This window comes from Orcinus orca, chromosome 4 (assembly GCF_937001465.1).
Source record: "Orcinus orca chromosome 4, mOrcOrc1.1, whole genome shotgun sequence".
Lineage (NCBI taxonomy): Eukaryota > Metazoa > Chordata > Mammalia > Artiodactyla > Delphinidae > Orcinus > Orcinus orca.
Window position 1 is genome coordinate 81,839,650 of NC_064562.1, and position 21,376 is coordinate 81,861,025.

Sequence of the window (21,376 nt, forward strand, 5' to 3'; positions counted from 1 at the left end):
TTTTTAGTTTTTTAAGGAACCTTCGTGGTGTTTTCTATAGTGGCTGTACCAATTTACATTCCCACCAACAGCATACTAGGGTTCCCTTTTCTGTACATCCTCATCAGCGTTAGTTATGTTGAATAAAAGTGGCAAGAGTAGACATCCTTGTTTTGTTCCTGATCTTAGAGGAAATGCTTTCAGCTTTTCACCATTGAGAATGATGTTTGCTGTGGGTTTGTCATATATGGCCTTTATTATGTTGAGGTATGTTCCCTCTATGCCCATTTTCTGGAGAGTTTTTATCATAAATTGGTGTTGAATTTTGTCAGAAGCTTTTCCTGCATCTGTTGAGATGATCATCTGGTCTTTATTCTTCAATTTGTTGATGTGGTGTATCACACTGATTGATTTGCATATATTGAAGAATCCTTGCATCCCTGGGATAAATCCCACTTGATCATGGTGTATGATCTTTTTAATGTATTGTTGGATTTGGATTGCAGGTATTTTTTTTTTCTTTTTTCTGTTCAGCATCAGTGATTTCCACTACTCTGTCTTTCAGCCCACTGATCTGTTCTCTGTATCATTTAGTCTGAAGTTGACTCCTTCCACTGTATTTTTCATTTCAATTATTGTATTCTTCATTTCTGTTTGGTTGTTTTTATATGTTTTCTAACTCTTTATTAAAAACTTCTAACTTTTTACTCTGTGCATCCATTTTTCTCCTGAGTTCTTTGGTCATTTCTACCGTCATTACCTTGAACTCTTTCTCAGGTAGATTGCCTATCTCCACCTCATTTAGTTCTTTCCTCTTCTGGGGTTTATCTTGTTCCTTCATTTGGAATGTGTTCCTCTGTCTCTTCATTTTGCCTAACTTGTTGTTTTTATTTCTGTGTATCCGGTATGTTGGTTCCGTTTCCTGACCGTGGAGAAATGGCCTTTTGTAGGAGATGCCCTGTGTGTCCCAGCAGCACACTCCCCTCTCATCACTAGAGCTATAAGCTCTAGTGGTGCCCCCTGTGTTGGCTCCGTGGGTCCTTCTGTTCTAGTGGGCTGACTACTGTTGGTGGTCTGGTAGGCACAGCTGGCCCTGGTCCTGTTGGTTGCCAGGCTCTGCCTTGTGCAGAGGCTTCTGGCCACTGGTTATTGGGGCCGGGTCATGGACGGCTGGCTGTGGAAATCTGGGGAGTCCCTGGGGTGTTGCTGGCCTGCAGCTGGATGGGCCACGTTCTGCCGTGGCAGAAGTCCTGGGGCTAGTGTCTGCCCATTGGTGTGTGACGTTGGTCTCAGGGCTAGTTCCTGTCCTATGGTGGGTGGGGCAGAAGCTCAGGGGTCCTGGGGCTAGTGCCATCTCACTGGTAGGTGGAGCTGTGTCTTGGCCCACTGGTGGGTGGGGCTGGGGCCCAGGGGATCCTGGGGTTGGTGTGCCTGCCCACTGGTGTATGAGGCTGGTCCTGAGGCCAGAGTGGGCTCTCTGCTGGGTGGGACCAGGCCCTGGTGCTAATGAGGTAGAGGGAGAATTTGAAAATGTTGCCTGTCAGCACCAGATCCTACCACCTGGGAGAACGATCTCCCCAAAATGGCTGCCTCCAGCATCCGTATTCCCAGAGTGAGCTCCAGTTGTCTCCTGTCTCTCTGGGAGACTCCCCAGGATCAGCAGAATGTTCTGACCCTGGCTCCTTTCAAATTACTGCTGCTTCTCTGGGTCCCAGAGAGTGTGAGATTTTGTGTGCATCCTTTAAGTGTGGAGTCTCTATTTGCCACATCCTTCTGGGTCTCTCTAAAGCAAGCCTCACTAACCTTCAAAACCAAGTGTTCTGAGGGCTTGTCTTGGTGATGCTGGACCCTTAGGCAGTGGAGTCCGATGTGGGGAGCCTGTTGTGTGGAGCAAGGAGCCCGTTGCTTCTTGGGGAGAACCTCTGCAATTGTGGATTGCCCACCCAGGGGCGTGGGTCTTGGCTATACCATGCCTCCACCCCTCCTACCTTTCTTATTGTGGTTCCTTCTTTATATCTTTAGTTGTAGAAGATCTTTTCTCCTAGATTCTGGTCTTTCTCATCAATAATTGCTTTGTAAACAGTTGTAATTTTGGTGTGCCCATGAGAGGAGGTTAGCTCAGGGTCTTCCCACTTTACCACCTTGGCCAAGCTCCCAGCGTAATTTTTAACTTAGGAAGTGTTGTTAGCATTTAGGTGCTTGGTATTACTGAGTTTTTTCCTTGCATTTATTTAGAACAGTGTTTCCAAACTTTAATTAATTGAAGAGTACCTTATTCATATACTGACCTTTCAAAGCTACTTGATATTTTTCTTTGAATTGATTGATGCCTTAAAAATTTTTTTGCAAATTTTTTTTAACATACAAAAGAGTGGCAAGAATAGTACAAGAAACTACTTTTTCCCCCCCTTGAACCATTTGAGAATAATTTGCCTGTGCCCATCACTCTCAGATACTTTAGTGTGTATTTCTCTCAAAGGGATATTCTCCACTGTAATCTCAATCACGAAATTAACAGTTATACTACTACCATCTAACCCACAAATTTTGCCACTTATCTCAGTAATATCCTTTATCAAAGCAAAAGGATATTGGTCAGAATCACACAATGCATTTAGTTGTCACGTCTCCTTAGTGTCCTTTATAACGGTTCATAAGTCTTTCCTTGATGTTCATGACCTTGACACTTTTGAAGAGTACAGGCCAGTTATTTTGTAGAATGTCCCTCAGTTTAGGTTTGTCTCATGTTTCCTCATAATTAGATTCAGATTATGCATTTTTGGCCATAGCATGCGAGCGATGGTGTGTTCTTTTCGTTGCATTCTGTCAGGTGGCACACAATTTAACTTTGACCATTCATAGTGATAACTTTGATCACTTGATTAAAGGAGACATTTTGAGATTATGTAAATATCCTTTTCCTCATCAAACTTTAACCCACCGCTTTAGCATTTATTAGTATTTCTTGGCTGAATTATTTCCGTGATGGGTGTTTTTAATCGGGGGTGTTTCAGACTTGTGTCCTTATAATCCCTTTATTTTGAGTTTTTACTCTGAATTCCTATCTCTTTTACTAACAGTGTAATTTTGGCTACAAAAATCTAGAAGAAAACCTGATGATTCCTTTTTACTCTGTTCCTTAGGAATGGATCTTTGTGAAGTGGTTCTCAGATTTTTTGGATTTCAAGGAGCAGAGAAATTCAACACCATGAAGCTCCATACTTTTATTAGTCACGTGACGTCCTCTAGTTTTTCCACACAGCACACACACGGAAGATTATTTATCTTACAGTACTGAAAACACTTGAATTCAAATAATTTAGCTTTGTGAGAAACTCTACCTCATCCTCATTATAAGCAAACATAGTATGCTTGCTGTGCAAATGCAACTTCAAAACAGGTTCTCTTTTCTAGCCCCTAAACAGATGGTGACCCCTAAACCACGCTTATAGAAAGAACTATTATATATTCTTCTCTCCTCAGATTTACATCCTTATTAACACTTCAGCGAGGTTCTGTATTTCTAAGGTGCCAAGGGACATGGCACCAAATGCCTTAACAAAATAAGTGGGCATTAAGATGGTAAATAATAGGAGCAACATAGATTCATATTCCACCTGAACCAACAAGACTCTAATAATTTCAACAAATCAAGTTTTCTCGATTTAGTGTCTTTGAAACCTCACACTTATATGTGTAAGGTACAGGGTGAATAGAGTAATAGATTCTGGAATCACTGTATGATAATAGAATAATAGGGTGTGCTGATTTTGAAATTATCCTTCCTCATGGAGTGGAGTGATAGAAGGGGTAAAGTGAACAGATTGAGTTTTTGTTTCTAAGAGCCTCTATAAAGCTATCACTAACTCTTTATCTTAGAGTTTCTTTACACGTGAACTAATCCGCAACTTTCCAAGTCTTGAGTTCAAGCCAAAACACACAGATGTAATCCAGCCTAGAGTAGAATTCCCCGGTGGAGCAAGCGCTGGCCTTCGGAATGGGTCATGGAACTCAAAATATAGCCTCAGAGTCAGAAAAATGTTCATGGAGGGGATGTGTATTTGGTTTTTTAAGTAATCTAATTGTGTTAGTAATTTAAAGTCTTCATATTGAGTTAATCTGTTTATGCATTAGGAATCCATGTGTAAAACAGTCTTTCCTTTATTTTATTGTTTGGTATGAGGAAATTATGAATACGTTTGTATCGATTATGGTTATTATCATTAATGAGCTGGTAGAGAGTAGGAATAAAATATGTTTATCTGTACTGAGATGAAGTTCAGTTTCCCGTATTATTTTATATGATTGTCAAATAGTTTATGTGTTATATTCCGGTCTATTTTTTAAGAGGTTTTGTAGGCCTATTGCTGTGCTGAGTGAAGGCATCATATTGAAGGAAGAAATGATGAGTATTCTTTGGAAAGAGAGGAAACTTTGATTATATATCATGTGAGATTGTTCCTTTATTACTATGAACATTATAAAGCTTGTGTGCAATTGTTTATCCTGGATTTAAACAGTGTTTTATCCTGCACTGTGTTTAGTTTCTTAACACATGGTTGTGATCTCTGCAGTGTAAAGTCATTCTAGTGCATTTATGATGTGAAACCAGTCACACCAGTAGATTTCTATTAGCTATAGCTTGATAGAGAAGGCACATGCATTTTTTAGGACATTTAAAATTTTTGAATACCAAACAAAGTATGTAGTTCACAAGATTATTATGCTAATTGAAAGTTGATAACAGATAATACATTTATTCATGCTTTTAAAATGACAGGGACTTCCCTGATGGCGCAGTGGTTAAGAATCCGCCTGTGAATGCAGGGGACACGGGTTCGAGCCCTGGTCCGGGAAGATCCCACATGCCGTGGAGCAACTAAGCCTGTGCTCCACAACTACTGAGCCTGCTCTCTAGAGCCCGCAAGCCACAGCTACTGAGCCCACGCGCCTAGAGCCTGCACTCCGCAACAAGAGAAGCCACCACAATGAGAAGCCCGTGCACTGCAACAAAGAGTAGCCCCCGCTCGCCACAACTAGAGAAAGCCTGTGTACAGCAACGAAGACCCAGCGCAGCCATAAACAAATAAACAAATAAATAAATAAAATGACAGCTCTTTCCTCAGGTAGAACAGTACAAAGTAAATTTGTATGGTACTTTATTCTTAAGTGAATATCCTGAGCAAATAATGAAAGTCACTTTCCTAAGAGATATATAGGATTGATGAGACTTGGGCAGTAGATATAAGTTACTTGATCATATATTGGAGCTGCATCAGGGTTCCTGCTTTTTCCGTTCTACTCTGCTCCTTCCCTGAAATGTACTTCAAAGCAATATTGAATTTAACGTTTTGAAGGGATCTTATCTTTTTCAGCAATGTATTTGATAGTTATGGGAACGTTCTTTAAGAAATGGGACCGTGGATACAATACCTCCTTAAAACAATCTCTTCCTTTCAGTTGAACAAGAAAGGCCGATTGTGTTGATGTGGTTTTTTGGGGATCCTAGAACAGCTTCTGTGCAATTTTTGTTTTCTACTTATTATTGTAGTATAGTGGCTTTTCCACCAAAACTTTGTGACCTTGAACAAGGTACTTAATTTCTCACAGTCACAGTTTTCTTTTCTGTAAAAGAGAAAGTACAGTGGATGATTTCTAAGAAACCTTTGATTTGAATTCCTTTTATTTTTTGATTTTCTTGTGCTGTGTTTGGAAAATAAACTTCAGAACATGAATTACGTTAGGGGAGTGGTTTTATGTCTGTTTTGTTCACTAATGTATCCCCAGTCCCAAGAAAAAGGCCTGGTGCAAAGTAAGCACTCATATTTGTTGAAAAAAATGAACAAAACCCAACAGAAGAAACTTCAATAGGAAGAAATAAATGGGTTATATTTAAAAATTAAATTTTATCTGCATACTTTGAAAGCATTATAGTTTTAATGTCCATCTTGGGGAGTTACTTTTGTAAGACTGGCTATTTATACATACATTTAACTGCAAGTAATAATAAATCTGATTCTGACCCTGTCCTGGTAAAATCCTTTGGTGGCTTTCCGTTGCCCTTTGAGTAAAGAGTAAAACTTCAGCTTGTTTTAGAAAGCTTTCTTAGATCTGCACCTTGCTTATTTTTTCAGCTGTCACCTTCCCCGTCTTTTCCTGCCACCTCCTTCCCTTCCCTCCTATGTGCTCACACTCTTAGCTGCAGCTACACTAAACTTCTTTAGGTCCTCAATGTCCTGCTTTTCCACCTTTTGGCCATCCCAGGTGTTACTCTTTTCCTCTCCTCATCTTTTATTTCCTATAACAGCTCTTAGTGCATTAGCTTATAACTAGTAGTTTAGTGTCTATTCTCCCCAGCTGGGCTTTGGAGGCTTTCTGAGAGAAGGTTTGTGCCTGACTTGTTCACCCTTGTGCACTGTTACACCTTCAGTGACTGGCACAGTCCATGGCCCATGGGGTGTTGATGGTCTGAGTGCACTGCCACCCGTGGGCACAGGATGCTGACATTCTGATAAAGCCAGAATATTTCTGTCCTTAATGCCCTGTGACCAATTTCCTCCCAATTCATTAAAATAAATTCTATTTAACAATACCTAATTTGAGTTAGTGACGAATGTTTAAAATAGGGCAAGTGGGATTTGGAATAGGAAGTACCACATTAGCCAGAGTGGTCAAGGAGGGAAGCCTTGAGCTGTTCTGACAATAGAACTGACATTGGTAGGTGCTCAATAAATATTTGTTAAATGAATGAGACCTAATCAATGAACATCTAGAGGAAGAGGGTTCTAGGCAAAGGGAATAGCCTATAAAAAGGCCCTGAGTTGGGAACCTACTATGACCCATTCAAGGGGCTGAAACCTGGCCAGTGAGGCTGAGACCTAATGGATGAAGCTGAGAAGGTGAGAAGCTGAGAGATGAAGATGTAAATAAAGAAAAGCACCAAAGTATATAGGCTTGTTGGCCAAAATAAGGAACTTAGATTTCAGTGTAACAGTAGTAGGAAACGTGGAAGGGTTTTGAGCAGGGGAATGATATGATGTGATAGCTTTAGGAATTCACCCTAGTCCAAGCCATCAATCCTTGCCTTCACCGTGCAATAGCCTCTTGCACAGTCCTTAGGTCCATTCTCTAAAATGGGGCCAGAGTGATTTTTTAATAATGCAAATCTGATTAGGTCAGTCTGTTGCTGAAGACCCTTCAGTTGCCCTTGACAAAATGTTTACCATCCCTAATGTGGGTTGCCAGGCCTTGGATAATTTGACATATGCTGAGGGCAGTGTCCGTCTAGATTTTCATGTTCCATTCATACTTTTTTTCATTTCCTTGAAAAGGTCTCAAGTTCTCTTCTCAGAACCCCTGCCCATGATGCTCCTCTTACCTAGACTGATCTTACTCCATTCTTTAACTGGCTAATTCCTGCTCATTTTTCAGGCCTCACTGTCACATCCTCAGCTACCCTCTGACCGCCACTCTCACACCCAGACCAGGTTCAGTGTTCTACTCTGTCCCTGAGCTTCCTTTCTGTGCTTTTGTCACCCAGTCTTCAGGCACATGCTCAGTTCCAACCTCCCTGCTGGATTGTTAGCTCCGTGAGGACAGGGCGCTGGAGGCTGCTCACAGCTGTGGCTGCAGCACCTCTGTGAGTGCGCAGCCTACGGGAAGTGCTCATATTCTGAGAAAGAATCAACAAAACTGCTTTCCACCGTTTACCCTTTCCAGTGCCAGGGGTCTACTTCAGTATCCTCTGTGTTTAGCTGTTTTCTCTTCTGTTGAGATGAAGGCTAACGGATAATTTTGTTTAAGATGAGGTAATTGTTTTAAAAAGTAGTCAAGAGGAAAGATGACTGTTGAAACCTCTGTGAATAATTTAATTAACAAACCTGCCTTCACAGCTCATTAAGCTCACCACTGATGGAAACCATTATAACCTGCTGTGAAAAACTATGACTCAGATTGCTCTCTGTTTAAAATTAGTTGAAAATGGTTATTTGGTGGTTTTTGTTGTTGTTGTATCACTGTATATCTGTTGGAATACTGTGACTGTTATTGCAAATTGTGTGAGTAAACTTAGCTTCCTGTGCATGCCACGGAGAAACCATTTCTCTGAGTTTAGTCATAAGATAATGGTGTATCTTCACATTTTACCCCCACTCAGTCTCTTAATTGCATGCCTTCCGTTTGATTGAAGTAGCACCATGATTCAACATTTAGCCACTTTTTAAAAATTAATACTGTCTTTTTTATATTTTAGTTGATGATGAATATTTCCTGTTAGTTTCTACCAGACTGCATTTGACATTTCATACATGCCAAACCGAGACAGCTTCTAAGATTTCATTCATAGTTGAGTAATTCTGGTGAATGAAAAGTCAGGAATTAACTGAAGGGACCATATCTTCCTGTACAGAAGTCTCCTGAGACTTAACAAAGCTAATTCTAGCAGGTTATTATTATGTGTATATTGCTGGCCTGTAGTCTTCTTCAAACATGATAATTTGTCATAATAGTTTGACTTTTAAGGATACAAGATAATCAGTTTATTAAAAAAGGACATAAATTCAGTATGTATTTGACATCTTTTGTAAGTTACTGACAATATAGAAACTAATCACATTTCATAGTAATAAAGTGGAGTTTTTCATAGGATGAATATTCTACTTTTATATTATATCTTTCAAGGGATCTATTGAAACAAAGTTGTATTCCAGTAGCTACAGTGAAATAAAGTTTATCTCATTGGAAAACTTAACTTTAAAAACAGAGAAAAGGGTAGAAAATTGTTTAAAATATTCCGTAAGCTGTTGGGAATATTCTTTTGTTAACTCTCTTTCTTACTACCACTGGACTTGTGAAAAAGAAAGAGGGTTGTAATAAAAGAAGTAACAGCATAGGATATTCCCCTATCTTTCACTGAGTGTTACAAAATTAATCAAATTCATACACGTGAACTTGGAGTACCAGTGTCTAAGGGAAACCATATGAATATAGCTTGTTAAGGACCCAAGGAATCTCAGGAGTCAGCATTCTAGTTTGACCCTTTGTCTACAGAATAGTGTAGAATCATGGTTAATAGTTGGATTTTGGAGTTCACAGGGACCTGGGTTCAAATCCTTATCTACTGGCTATGTGATTTGGGTAAATTATTTTATCTCTTTAAGAGTCAGCTTTCTCACCTTTGAATGGGGCAATGATTCTTATCCTGGAGGGTTACTGATCAATGAGATAATATGGTCATATTGCCTGTGACATAGTGAGTTCTCAATAAATAAAAATATTTATAAGGAGATGTAAAGCCCCAGAGAGTAAACTGAATTACCCAAGGTCACAGAAGCAGCCCCTGGCACTTTGAGTGTAAATCTTCCTTCCTTTATTGTTAACGGTAGGCTGTGTTAGGCAAGTGGCTTCATTTTGTCTCAGTTTTATCTGTGGTAGAGTAGCTAGAGGCTATTTCTCCTTCTTTCTTTCCCAAGGAGATAATGAACATCAAATAAGAGCTAATAATACCTCAGTACAATTTAGACTTTAGTTTTTTGTCAGTTCAGTTATATAAATGATATATATGTAGAATGATTTAAAATTCAGCGAAGTCTTCTTAGAAACATTTAAAGAAGAAAGTTGACTAAAAGTGGGACATGATTGGCCTTGTGTCACAAGTGACTGTCAATGGCTAATGGTGACCCACAAGGAGAGTAGTATGATATTGTTTGAAACAAAAAATGTGTAAAATCTTGAGAGCAAGCTTGACCCGCTTATGAGTTAATGTGAATCTACTTTGCTCTTCACTCTGTCCCATTCTATCCTTCGTGGGCCCACATGTGACTTTAAAGGGAGAATAGAGGATGTATTAAAAATTGGAAAAGAAAGCTAACATGAAAAGCTTAAAATAACTGATATTATAAATAATGGTTTCTCCCTGATGATTTGCATAATACAGGCATGGCATGGTATAGTAGAAAGATTACTGGCTCAGAGCCAGTTACTTGGGAATGAGTCCTGGTTTTGCCATTTATAGGTTGAGTGTAGTTACATAAGTCAGTTGGCTTCTCTGAGGCTCCATATTTTATTTATTTATTTATTTATTTATTTATTTATTTATTTGGCTGCATTGGGTCTTCGTTGCTGTGTGCAGGCTTTCTCTAGTTGTGGCGAGCTACTCTTCATTGTGGTATGCAGGCTTCTCATTGTAATGGCTTCTTTCGTTGCAGAGCGGGCTTCAGTAATTGTGGCATGTGGACTTAGTAATTGTGACTCACGGGCTCTAGAGCACAGGCTTAGTAGTTGTGGCTCACGGGCTTAGTTGCTCTGCTGCATGTGAGATCTTCCCGGACCAGGGATCGAACCCCTGTCCCCTGCAATGGCAGGCGGATTCTTAACCACTGCGCCGCCAGGGAAGTCCCTCTGAGGCTCTTTAAATTGGGGCAGTGATATTGGCTTAGCTCATGAGGTGAGGATCACGTGAGACCTAAGAACTTGTTTTGTTAATTCTGAAATGCTTCTAAAATGGAATGTAGTGATGGTATTTAACAGTATTTTTTAATATTATATTTTATTTACCTTTAAAAACTCTTCCTTAAGTCAGCCATGAAAAAACGAAATTGTTTTTGGGTGGGCCGAATTATTAAAAAGATGTTGTCCAGCTGTTCCTGAATTTAAGAGAAAAGGCTAAAAGACTAAGCAAGATGAAGTAGGTTTACAGTAGAGCACAGAGTTTAGATTAGGTATAAATAGTATCTAATAACAATTTGATTTGTTTGAAGCTGTAGTGTTTTTCTCAGGCATATTATAAAATTTTTTTTAGATGCCTTCAAAAACTAGAAATAGATTTACATTTGTTTGTGTTGGGTTAGGTAGCATCCTGCTGAAGATGTAAAGATGATTAACATTACTTCTGATGTTCACTTCTACCCCAAAAGTTGTACATCCACTTTATAAGTCAGTCTGGAAATATTTATAGAACCTGAACTCCTCATAAAAGTAACAATTGTAGTTTTAAAATGTCTTGTAGTGTGCAGTCTACAGATTTTCAGGATTAAATTGATGAGGTAAGAAGCTGGCACCAAAATCATTGCTTAAAAATCTTTGTGCAAAAAACTCTAACTCCCTGTAGCTTTGATTCTCTAAGTAATCTGTAGTAAAGTTTCTTATTTTATTCCTGAAAATCAGAATTCTTCACATCAAACTGTCTTATGTAGGGCAATTGCTTGAGTTGGACTTAATATGTTTCATTATGAATTCTGCATTATATATTGTTGACCTTTTCATATTAGAAAATGAACCTACTGACAGTGGTTATCCATATGTGTATGTAAGTATGTGGAAGAGACTAATGTACTTCTAAAACAGGCTTCCTTCTATATATCTTATGAAAAGATCCTAACCACTGATTTTTTAAAAAATTTAAATGAAATATAGTTGATTTGCAATGTTGTTAATTTCTGCTGTATAGCAAAGGGACTCAGTTATACATCTATATATACATTCTTTTTCATATTCTTTTTCATTATGTTTTATTATAGGATATTGAGTATAGTTCCCTGTGCTGTACAGTAGGACTGTGCTGTACAGTGTTCTTTATCCATTATATATAACAGTTTGCATCTGCTAATCCCAAACTCCCAGTCCATCCCTTCCCCACCCCCCTCCCCCTTGGGAACCACAAGTCTGTTCTCTATGTCTGTTTGTTATTTTTTTTCCTAGAAATCTTAGTGATTTATTTTATTAAAAATTTTTTTTATTGGAGCATAGTTGCTTTACAATGTTGTGTTACTTTCTGCTGTCTGTTGACCATGGATCTTTTTATTACTACTACTGCTGCTGCTGCTGCTGCTGTGTTTATTGGGCACTTATTATGTGCTAGGCATTGTCCTAGGTCTTTAGATATACTAGCACATTCATTTCTCATAACAACCCACTGAATAAGTACTATTACCATCCCCAGACAAGAGAGGAAGAAACATGTATAGACAGGTTAATTAACTCTGCCAGGGTCATAGAGCCAGCAAGTGGGAGAGCCAAAACCCTTTGTGGTTGGGTTCCAGAACCCATGCTTCTACCAGCCTACAGTGCTGCTACCACTAGTGCACTGACCCTTTTGTGATAGCCCTCTGTCTATTGCTTATTCCCTCATTAGGAAACTAGTTTGGAGAGGATAGAGAATTATATAAAATATACTGTCATAATTATAGTGTGAATTTCAGTGAACTTTCCTTGACTTATAAAATTGGACCTCATGTGTCCAAGTTTCACATGATTTCATGTGGAACTTCAATAGTGTGAAATGTCTATTGGATCAACTTTTATGAGGATATTAGAGAAAGGCAGTGATTAACTCCTGAGCTCAACTCAGATGCAGATATAGGAGTACATGTGTAAGCCACCAAGCAGCAGTAAGAATGACTTAGTGAAGAAGTGGGCGCAGGACACAGCAGAGCTGCCGGTAAGTATGACTCTGATCTTCTTCAGTGCTGATTATTCAGAGAACCAGAATTAGTCCATGAATGTTAGCTTGGTAAACTTTAAATGATCATGTGTAATGCGGGGGTATATGTTCAGAAAACTGATTTGGAGAGAAAGTAGACATTAGCAACTGTCGTATCTAGACAATCAGAATTGTTTATATCGACAAAGCAATTTTCGTGACCTGGCTCCACGTAGGTGTCAGAGACCATGTAAACTATATATTTCTTCTTAATGTTTTAATAGAAAAGAACCTGAGAGTACAAGTCCCAGGTGACTTCAGTATACATGAACAAATCGAGATTGTATGAAAAACATACTCAATATAAGTGGATTCATTTAATATATTACAAACCCTTGAGCATATTGAATTTTAAGACAGTATCTTTCACAGCAATAGTAATAATAGTAACAACCACCACCACCACACAACTCCTCACATTTGCTTTATGTGCATTATCTTATTTAACCCTCAACCGCCCTGTGAGGTGGTCACTGTGTTTCTTCCATCTCACAGATGAGAAAACAGAGGAAAAGAGAGGATTAGTTACATGCATGAGGTTATGCAACTAGCAAGCATTGTTTGTTCATTCAGTATTTGTTGAGTGTACCTGGCCCTATTCTAGGTAGTGGGGAATTAGCAATGAGTATAAAAAAAATCTCTGCTTTCATAGAAGGACTTTATGTTCCATAAGGGAGCTAAACAAGAAACAGAGAAACATGGAAACATAGAATGAATCAGATGGTAATACGAATTATGCAGGACACTAAAACCGTGTGAGGGAGAAGGGTATGCTGGAATAAGTTGCTGGGGTGGGCTGTCGTTACTCTTTTATACGGGTGGTGAGGGTGACATCTCGGCAGACATCTGAAGAGAGAGAGGGATGTTGGTAGGAAGAGCATTCCTGGCAAAGGAGGGAAAGAGGTCCCTGTGCTTGGAGTGCCTGCGGAGGCTCAAAGGGGCCATGGAGCTGCTGTGGGTGAAGGGAGAATGGTGGGATTTGAACTCAGATTTATCTGACCCCAGAACCCATACTTTAACCATTACAGTAGTCTGATGGGGCAACCACAGCATTAGCTGACATACTGTGATCTTGGAGACACTGTATTATTCTCATGGAAAAGAGGGCGGCAGTAAAGTTCTACTCTAGAGGTTCTGTATGTAGAGTTGAGAGTATAGAAGAAATCCCTGTGGCTTGCGGTGCTTTGGAGAATAAAAGTAGGGAATGATTGCAGACCATAAATTTGGGAAACTGGGAGGAGTGTACCTCCCCTGCTCAAAATTCCTCAGTGGTTCTCCATTGCCTTCAGAGCTTTAGAGAAATTAAGTAACTCTCCCAAAGCCCCATAGCAAATAGACCTAGCTTTAAAAAGAATTTTTTTTCTTATTGTAGTATAGTTGATTTACAATATTGTGTTAGTTTCAGATGTACAGCAAAGTAATTCAGTTATATATATATATATTTTTTTTTCAGATTATTTTCCATTATAAGTTATTACAAGTTGTTGAATGTTGTTCCCCGTGCAATACGTAAATCCTTGTTTCTTATCTATTTTATATATAGTGGTGTGTATCTGTTAATCCCATAGTCCTATTTTATCTCTCCCCCTCTTCCCTTTCCCCTTTGGTAACCATAAGTTTGTTTTCTATGTTTGTGGGTCTGTTTCTGTTTTATAAATAGACTCATTTGTATTATTTTTTAGATTCCACTTAGAAGTATAGACCTAGTTTTGAGTGATGATAAAGACTTTGTTCATGACTGCTGAACTATGCTACCCTTCTCAGAAAGTGAAATCAATCTCATGTTGATTGGCTGCTCATCACTTACAGACTGAAGTCAACAAGCCTTGGCAAGGAAGGCAGGGCCCTCCTAGAGTAGCTCCCACCGTCTCTTTTACACTTACTTCTACTGCCCCTCCCCTTCCACCTTAGCATGGAGCAACTTTGCTTACATGTCTGTCTCTTCTTCCAGACAATAAATCATTGAAAGCTTTTGCCCTGTTTTGTTCTATATTCCAACCACGGAGAATAGGACTTGGCATGCAGTTACCTGCTCATTTAAATTAAACTTAGAATATTAATTTTAATATTAATGATGACAGTTTTGGTCAGATCAAAAGAAGTGGAATATGTTGAGCAGTGATGTTAGATAATGCAGAAAAAATAGATAATAATAACCTTTCATTAAATAGTTGTTTTTATTATGTGTCAGACATTAAACTCAGTCTGAAATACATCATTCCAAATCAAATTCAAATGTGAAAGATAAACCTTATTAGGTATAATTTTAGAGCTAAATTAATATCTTATTAGATACAACTTTTAAGATAAAACTTTTGAAAATGTATTAATTTTTAAACTATTGCTAACTGGATAGTAGGAGGTGTTTCTGGAGCTTTAAGTAGAGGAAAATGTCCTTAGAAAGGGAAAGAAGTCATCTTTGTTTCTTTGTACTCAGTTTTTAAAACGTTACTACAAATGTGTATACTTGGCTACATGCAGAGATCTTCCGGAAAGAACACTGTACTCATTTATAATGGGGATGTGGCACTTTGGGTGAGACAGAGGGCTGTTGGAGAAGTGAGCCCAGATGAGACCCTGCATAATGCCCTGCTTCGTGCTCTTATCAACGGTTAACTGTAAGGGCTTTGTCAGTGCTGTCCTTCCAACCCAAGGCCCAAAGTGGGCTACTTAAGGCCATCGTTTCATAGCCTAATTCCTGATTGTCATTCACTAGGAAATCTACTTGTTAGGAATTCTGTTGAGTAATTTTTGAATAGAAATTCTCATTGCTGATTGCCTTCTGTTTCTCAGACAAGTACATTACCTGAAATTTATATGCTTGTAATCACTGATACATCATTTTTGGACATGTATTTAATTTTGGCTTACATAACATTTATATGTTACTCTAGCAATGTTCAGTTATACTCTGAAATACTTTTAAGTGCAAATTCTCAAAAAAAAATGTCATACAGTTTTCCCATACTTCTCATAGCACAGCATGCCCCCCCTTTTAGGTGGCTTGATTTTATTGTTTCCTTAATTTCTCAATATTTTGTGCTGATTAGAATGGGTGAGATGTTCTTTATTTAATCCTAATACTTAAAACTGTCAGTGGGAAGAACTACATTAGTACTTAGAAAAGATGCTTAAGAAATTATTTTGCTCGCCGCCCTTTCCGTTATCCAGTAGAAATTTACCTAAAGCTCTTTCTGTGGTTTTATCGCAGTGACCCGGCAGCCAAAGCCCTGTGGGAAGCCTTATTGAACACCAAGCACAAAGAGGCAGTGATGGAAGTCCGGAGACATCTAGTGGAAGCAGCAAGCAGAGAAAACCTGCCAATCAAGATGAGTATGGGTAAGTTATCCACTTACCCACAGACAGTGACCGCTGGCTCTGAGGAAGTTCATTTAAGTCTGCTCTGATCTGTGGGCCGACCTAGCCAGCATGGCATCTAGGTAAAAGTATTGAAGACGTTTGTAAACTGATGAAAGAGTAGGGAAGGAATTTATATACATGCCCTCGGGGCTCAACCATGAGCTCTTTTCTTAGACTCAACTTTGGGAAGTCCAACAGAGTCCTTGCTTACAAGGCATCATGTTGTTAGTTATTTGATCTAGAACTCTCAAAATTGGTCTGAACTTCCTCCCCTTCATTCTGTCCCACTCCTACACCCCTGCCTCCACCTCCACACTTACTGTGGAGAAGTGATCGCTTATTAGTTTAGACTTGATGAATGAATGACTGTGCTGACAAATCAGTTGAGGAGATGGACACGTTCTGTCCCGGCCTCTCACCCTTAGAGTGGTCTGCCAATTGTCTGGTCACATCAGTGTTGCCCCTTCTTCACCACAGTATGAAATGCCTGATTTTTCTCATTTCCTTTTTTTTTCACATGGAGCTTTGTCCTTAGTATTAGAAAAATGGGGCTGCAAGGAATTTAAATTTTAAATGGCTTTTTTCTTTGGATTAAAATGTCGGAGAACTAATGTTTTTATTGGAGGAAAGGAATCTGGGGTTTTACCCTTTTTAAATTAAATAATTTTATTAGTATGGAAATATTTAAATATGGATATTGAATCTGGTTTTAATAGGTAGAATTTATTTCTGGAAACTTGTAAAAGTTTATTTCTCTATTTAAAAAATAAGGTTTCTCTTATAATCTGCTCTTAGGTATCCAATAAATATTAGTACATTTTACTAGATGGGTAAACTTTTCTTGTTGAGATTTCTCACCCAAATTCTTGATTCCTAATGAGTACAAAAAAAATCAAACTGTCAAGTTGAAATAGAAGAACAAAATTTTGGAAGTAAAAGAATGTGGATGAACCTAGAAGGAAAAAAGTTAGAGGGTCATAATATGAACAAAAATCATAACTTTCAGTGTCTTAGGTGATTATATATGAGGGCTTTAAGGAACATGAAGGGTGATAAGAAAAGTGAAAATAACTAACATTTATTGAGCACGTATGATGTGCCAGGTTTTCTTCTAACTCTTTACATGTGTTATTTAATCTTCACTGTAATTCTGAGATGGGTGCTATGAGTATCCCATTTTTCAGATAAAGAAGCTGGAATAGAGAAAAATTAAGTTGCCCAAGCCCATACATCTGATAAGGAGTAGGACTGGAATTCAAATCTAGGCATTCTAATGTGAGGGAATATGCTTTTTATTTATAAAATTATCCTAACTTCATACAACCAAGGCCAGAGTCCTACATGTTGTTTTGAAGTAGAAATAAAGTTGTTTCTTTGAGATCATCCTGGCATTCGACTATAATTCTTGTATCTTTCTCTCCTTCCTCCCTCCCTCCCCTCTTTCTTTCTTTCTTTCTTTCTTTTCTTTCTGTCTTTCTTCCTTCCTTCCTTCCTTTCATTTTTTCTTGGCTTTTCTTCCCACAGTTATAGGTGCACATTAATAACATATGTTTACCTAAAATATTTCCTTATCTGTGAATATGTTGAAATAAGAACTAATTCATTCACATCATGAATAGAGAAAAGTAGGAATGCGCAAAGGGTCTGGGTGATAAGGTTAATTTATATTGCATTGCAGTGATAAAACCTTATGATGCTATCACAGAGCATAAATCAGTTTTTATTGCTCAATCAATGCAGGACTCTTGAAAGATCAAAACACTTTACATTTCTAAAGCTCTGTATCTTTTAAAAATAATCAGAGCCAGGAAAAAAAAAGAAAAGCGGGTAGCCCCATAAGGAATTCAATTTAAATATTTGAGTTTTCTGTCAACCAAAAAAATTTTAGATAAGATGGTTTGATTTATCCCCAAGCTCCAGACATGGGGGAGGGTGAGGAGAGGAAAAATAAAAAAGAAGGAAAGAATCAGACAATTGTTAGCCAACTTTGTTGTAAGAAGGACCAAAAAGATTGGCCCAAATCTTATTCTATCTGTGTGCCAACTATAATTTAGTAAAAGATAACACACTGTGGCTATGCATTTCTGCTTCATATCACGGGTCAGAATTTCTGGTGTGTCTCATTTCCATATACCAACAGATGCATAACTATGAACAGTAAGGAAAAGGGCTGGAATTTAAACATAATAAAACATTGATATTTGAAATCTGCTTATCATTAAAAAAAGAAAAATCATGCTCTGATATCCTAGATGGCTGGAATGCTTTTTCTAGCAGCATTGAAAGCTATGAAATGTACTTTAAACTATGCACTGTTCTCTCAACCCCTGCTGTAAATTCTACTGAAGTACACATTTTTTTGACTGTGATAGAGGCTTCTGGTATTTTTGAGACATTAAACAGATATTTTAATTCTAGATTGAAGACTTTTCTTATATTTAAATTCACTGGGAGGGATCCCATTATATAAAATTTCTCAGTAAAAGGTAAGTTAATATTAAAACATCATGAGCACCAAGAGAAATAATCATCATTCTCTTAGGGGAAAAAAGTTGAATTGCCAAAAGAAAGAAAAAAATTCATTTTATCATTTCACATATAAACATATGCCTTCTTTCCAAGAGATTGTTATTAAATTGTCAGTTAACTAAACATATATGTTCCAGAAAAGTGGTTTTTTAAAACATTGTAAACTGAATTGCATTTTTCCCACTGGCTTTTCATCATGGAAAATGTATTCTGAAAGTAAAAAACAAATGGACTCTAAGAAACCCATTTGTTTGGACCCAAAATGTTCACTCACAGAGTAAGATGCCCATCTCAATCTCTCCATTTACAGAGAATCTGTTCCTCTGGACTGACACTGTGGTTGGGAGATCTTTACCGGTTTTCCCATAGCTCTCTGCAGAGTGGCTATATTTAATGGCTGGCAGAAAGAGCCTATTAGGGCTAAAGTGAAACAGATCTCTTTACGACACTGTTCTTTGTTCTGCAGCCAGATTGTTTGAAAAAGTATTCTATGCTCAACGCCTGTTTCTTTATTATTTTCTTGCTTATTAATCTAGTGTAGTCTGGCTTCTGGTACTTTTTTGCTGACAAGTCCTCTGGGCTACTAAATATAAGGGCATTTTTCTCAGCCCTCATTCTTCTTCATTTCTTTGCGATATTCACTACCAGATTGTCACCACTTTCTTGTACATCTCTCTCTGTTTTCTGGGACTTCCGGCTCTCCTGATTGTGATGGAGTGCAAAGTCAGTTACACATGGAGGTGAATCACAGTTCTGCTACTTATTAGCCAAATTTCACTTTATTTATCCATAAAAATGGGGAAACTATTTCCTGGAATTTTGAAGGAGAAAGAAAGCTCTGAGCAGAGTGAAGATTATGATTATCAGGCAAACTGGAATTGGTGTGCTGCAGTTATATTCTATCTATGGGGAAATCTACGTGGGAAACTATATTATAAGAGGGTTGTAAAATCAAAACAAACAAATCAAATTAGATGATTTCCCCCTTTCTTTCTTGGAAATGTACCAATTCATTCTTTCCACTTAAGTTGTCTTTTTCTAGCCTTTACGCTGAATATTTCCCTTTTGATAACGCATTCTTTCTTTAAGCAGAATTCTAAATAGTTTTTCCATTTTCAGCTTAGTTATTACCTCTTCCCTGACTCTGTTCACCCCCCAAATCACCTTGGCTGTATTTGGGATTCCCAAGCCTCAGTGGTCACACTTTTACAGGAAAATCTCTTGAGCTACATTTCCAGATGATAATCTGATCCAGTGCGTTGTGAAGCTTCTGAATTCACTCTCCTTGTTTGGCAGCACTGGAGTGTTAGCGCCACATAATCACCATCAGTGTCTCTCTTCCAAATGAAATGTGATGAGTGTTTTCAACCATTTGTGAAAAGACTAGCCTTTAACCAACACATTTTCTAGCTCTGAGCCACTGACAAAGTTCTAGTTTGTTAATGTCCATCCTAAAATGTGATGTCCAGAGCTGAGTAAAGATGTGTTGTTCTTTGCCTCTTTTTGGACACCATACTTCTCTTAATGAAGTCCCAGATGAAATTAGTGATTTTTGCTTCCCACCAGTGCCACACCCACTATCATTTCCTACTTTTACAGCTTTGAAAAATAGCTTAAATCAAAACACTAAAATTTTATTCGATGTATACTTTTTTCAACATTATTGAGAGTACTCTGCTTCCTACTGTTGGTATTGAGTTCATCCAGTTCTGTGTTTTGATCACATTTATATCTTTTGCCTTCATTGTGGAGAATTTTGTTTGGGATTAAGGGGAACATGTATGCATACACATCCATGTGTACGTGCGTGTGTGAACTGGGTGTGGAGATTGTGAAACTTTGCAAAATGGATAGGTTAAAACCTAATAAGACTAACGTACCATTTGATATATGGTAATTGATAAGAGAGAAGAAAATCTGGATGCCTCATAGGGAACATGCACTGTTGAACTCTCACATATCCTTGTCTTCATGTATTAGCTCTTGCCACAGTTTGGGGAATGAGGAAGGGAATTGACTTTTATTGGATAGCTACTTTGTTTCAGGCATTATAACAAGTTTACATAGTTTGTTTCATTTAATCCTCCCAGTAGTCTTGTCAGTTTGGTAATCTTCTCCCCCCTCCCCAGATCTCAACCCACCCTTCTGCTGTGCGGTGCTGGGGCTGGCGCTGGGCAGACCACATCCTGCTCTTCAGCTGGCTTCCTGGTGGGCTACACTGATGAGGGGTGCCAGAGGGAAACTGCAAGTCTGGAAGGGGAAGAAGCAACTTGCCTCTTTCTCCCTGCTGCCTGTGGAGTTTGCTTCTGCTTGTCAGTGTCATGCCAGCAGCACTTCTTCACCCCGGCAGTGGCAGGTCCTTCCTGTGGAGCAACTGAATCCAGTTTGCAGTTCTTCCAGTACTTGCAGAACCTGCTTCATGGCACCCCCTCCTCAGAGGTACCAACCTAGCCAAGTAGCACTCCGTTCTCGAGGTATAATTCCAGCCTCTGTGTTTCTTCCATCCTACTGGTCGTAGCTGCTTTCAACAGTTGCTGCCTGCATGATACCTTGGAGTTCTCGTTTACCTTTCAGTTACCCAGTTAACAATTCTGTATGTTAAATTTTCTCTGCTCAAATAACTGGTGTATTTTCTACCTTCTGCCTGGGCCCAGCCAGGTTACAACCCGGGTCTGTCTGACTTCTGTATCAGGAATCAAACTGCTGGGGGTGGGGGGTGGGGCAGCTGCTACAGAGCCACAGACACAGATATGGTTGTGCCATTCCTCTGTCTAAAACCATTTGATGGTTCCCCATTGCCTGAAGATAGTGTCCCAACTCCTTAGCATGCTATTTAGAGAAATCTTTCTGACTTCTAGCCTCATGCTTCACCCATCCACTCAAATTGCTTTTCCTCCCTACTCCCCATTCCTCAGCAGGAACTTCGGTAGATACAGGTCTTTGTTGTTTTCACCTGAAATATTCTCGTTTGATTGTCCCTCCAGGTTTCCTCCACCCTTCTCTGCCTGTGCTTCTGGAGGCTAACCGTTA

General features: G+C 38.7%; 1 protein-coding gene across 5 annotated transcripts in view; it reads left to right on the plus strand.

The window, feature by feature from the left end:
* The window catches only part of SCFD2 (sec1 family domain containing 2), a 411,092-nt gene that overhangs the window by 31,630 nt on the left and 358,086 nt on the right, over positions 1-21,376 (plus strand). For all 5 annotated transcript variants that reach the window (XR_004482531.2, XM_004268274.4, XM_033425442.2 and 2 more), the window contains exon 3: positions 15,669-15,796. Coding sequence is in view for 4 of the 5 variants with exons in the window: in XM_004268274.4 (XP_004268322.1) it covers positions 15,669-15,796 (128 nt within the window). In the remaining variant the exon portion in view is untranslated. The remainder of the gene's footprint in view (positions 1-15,668; positions 15,797-21,376) is intronic.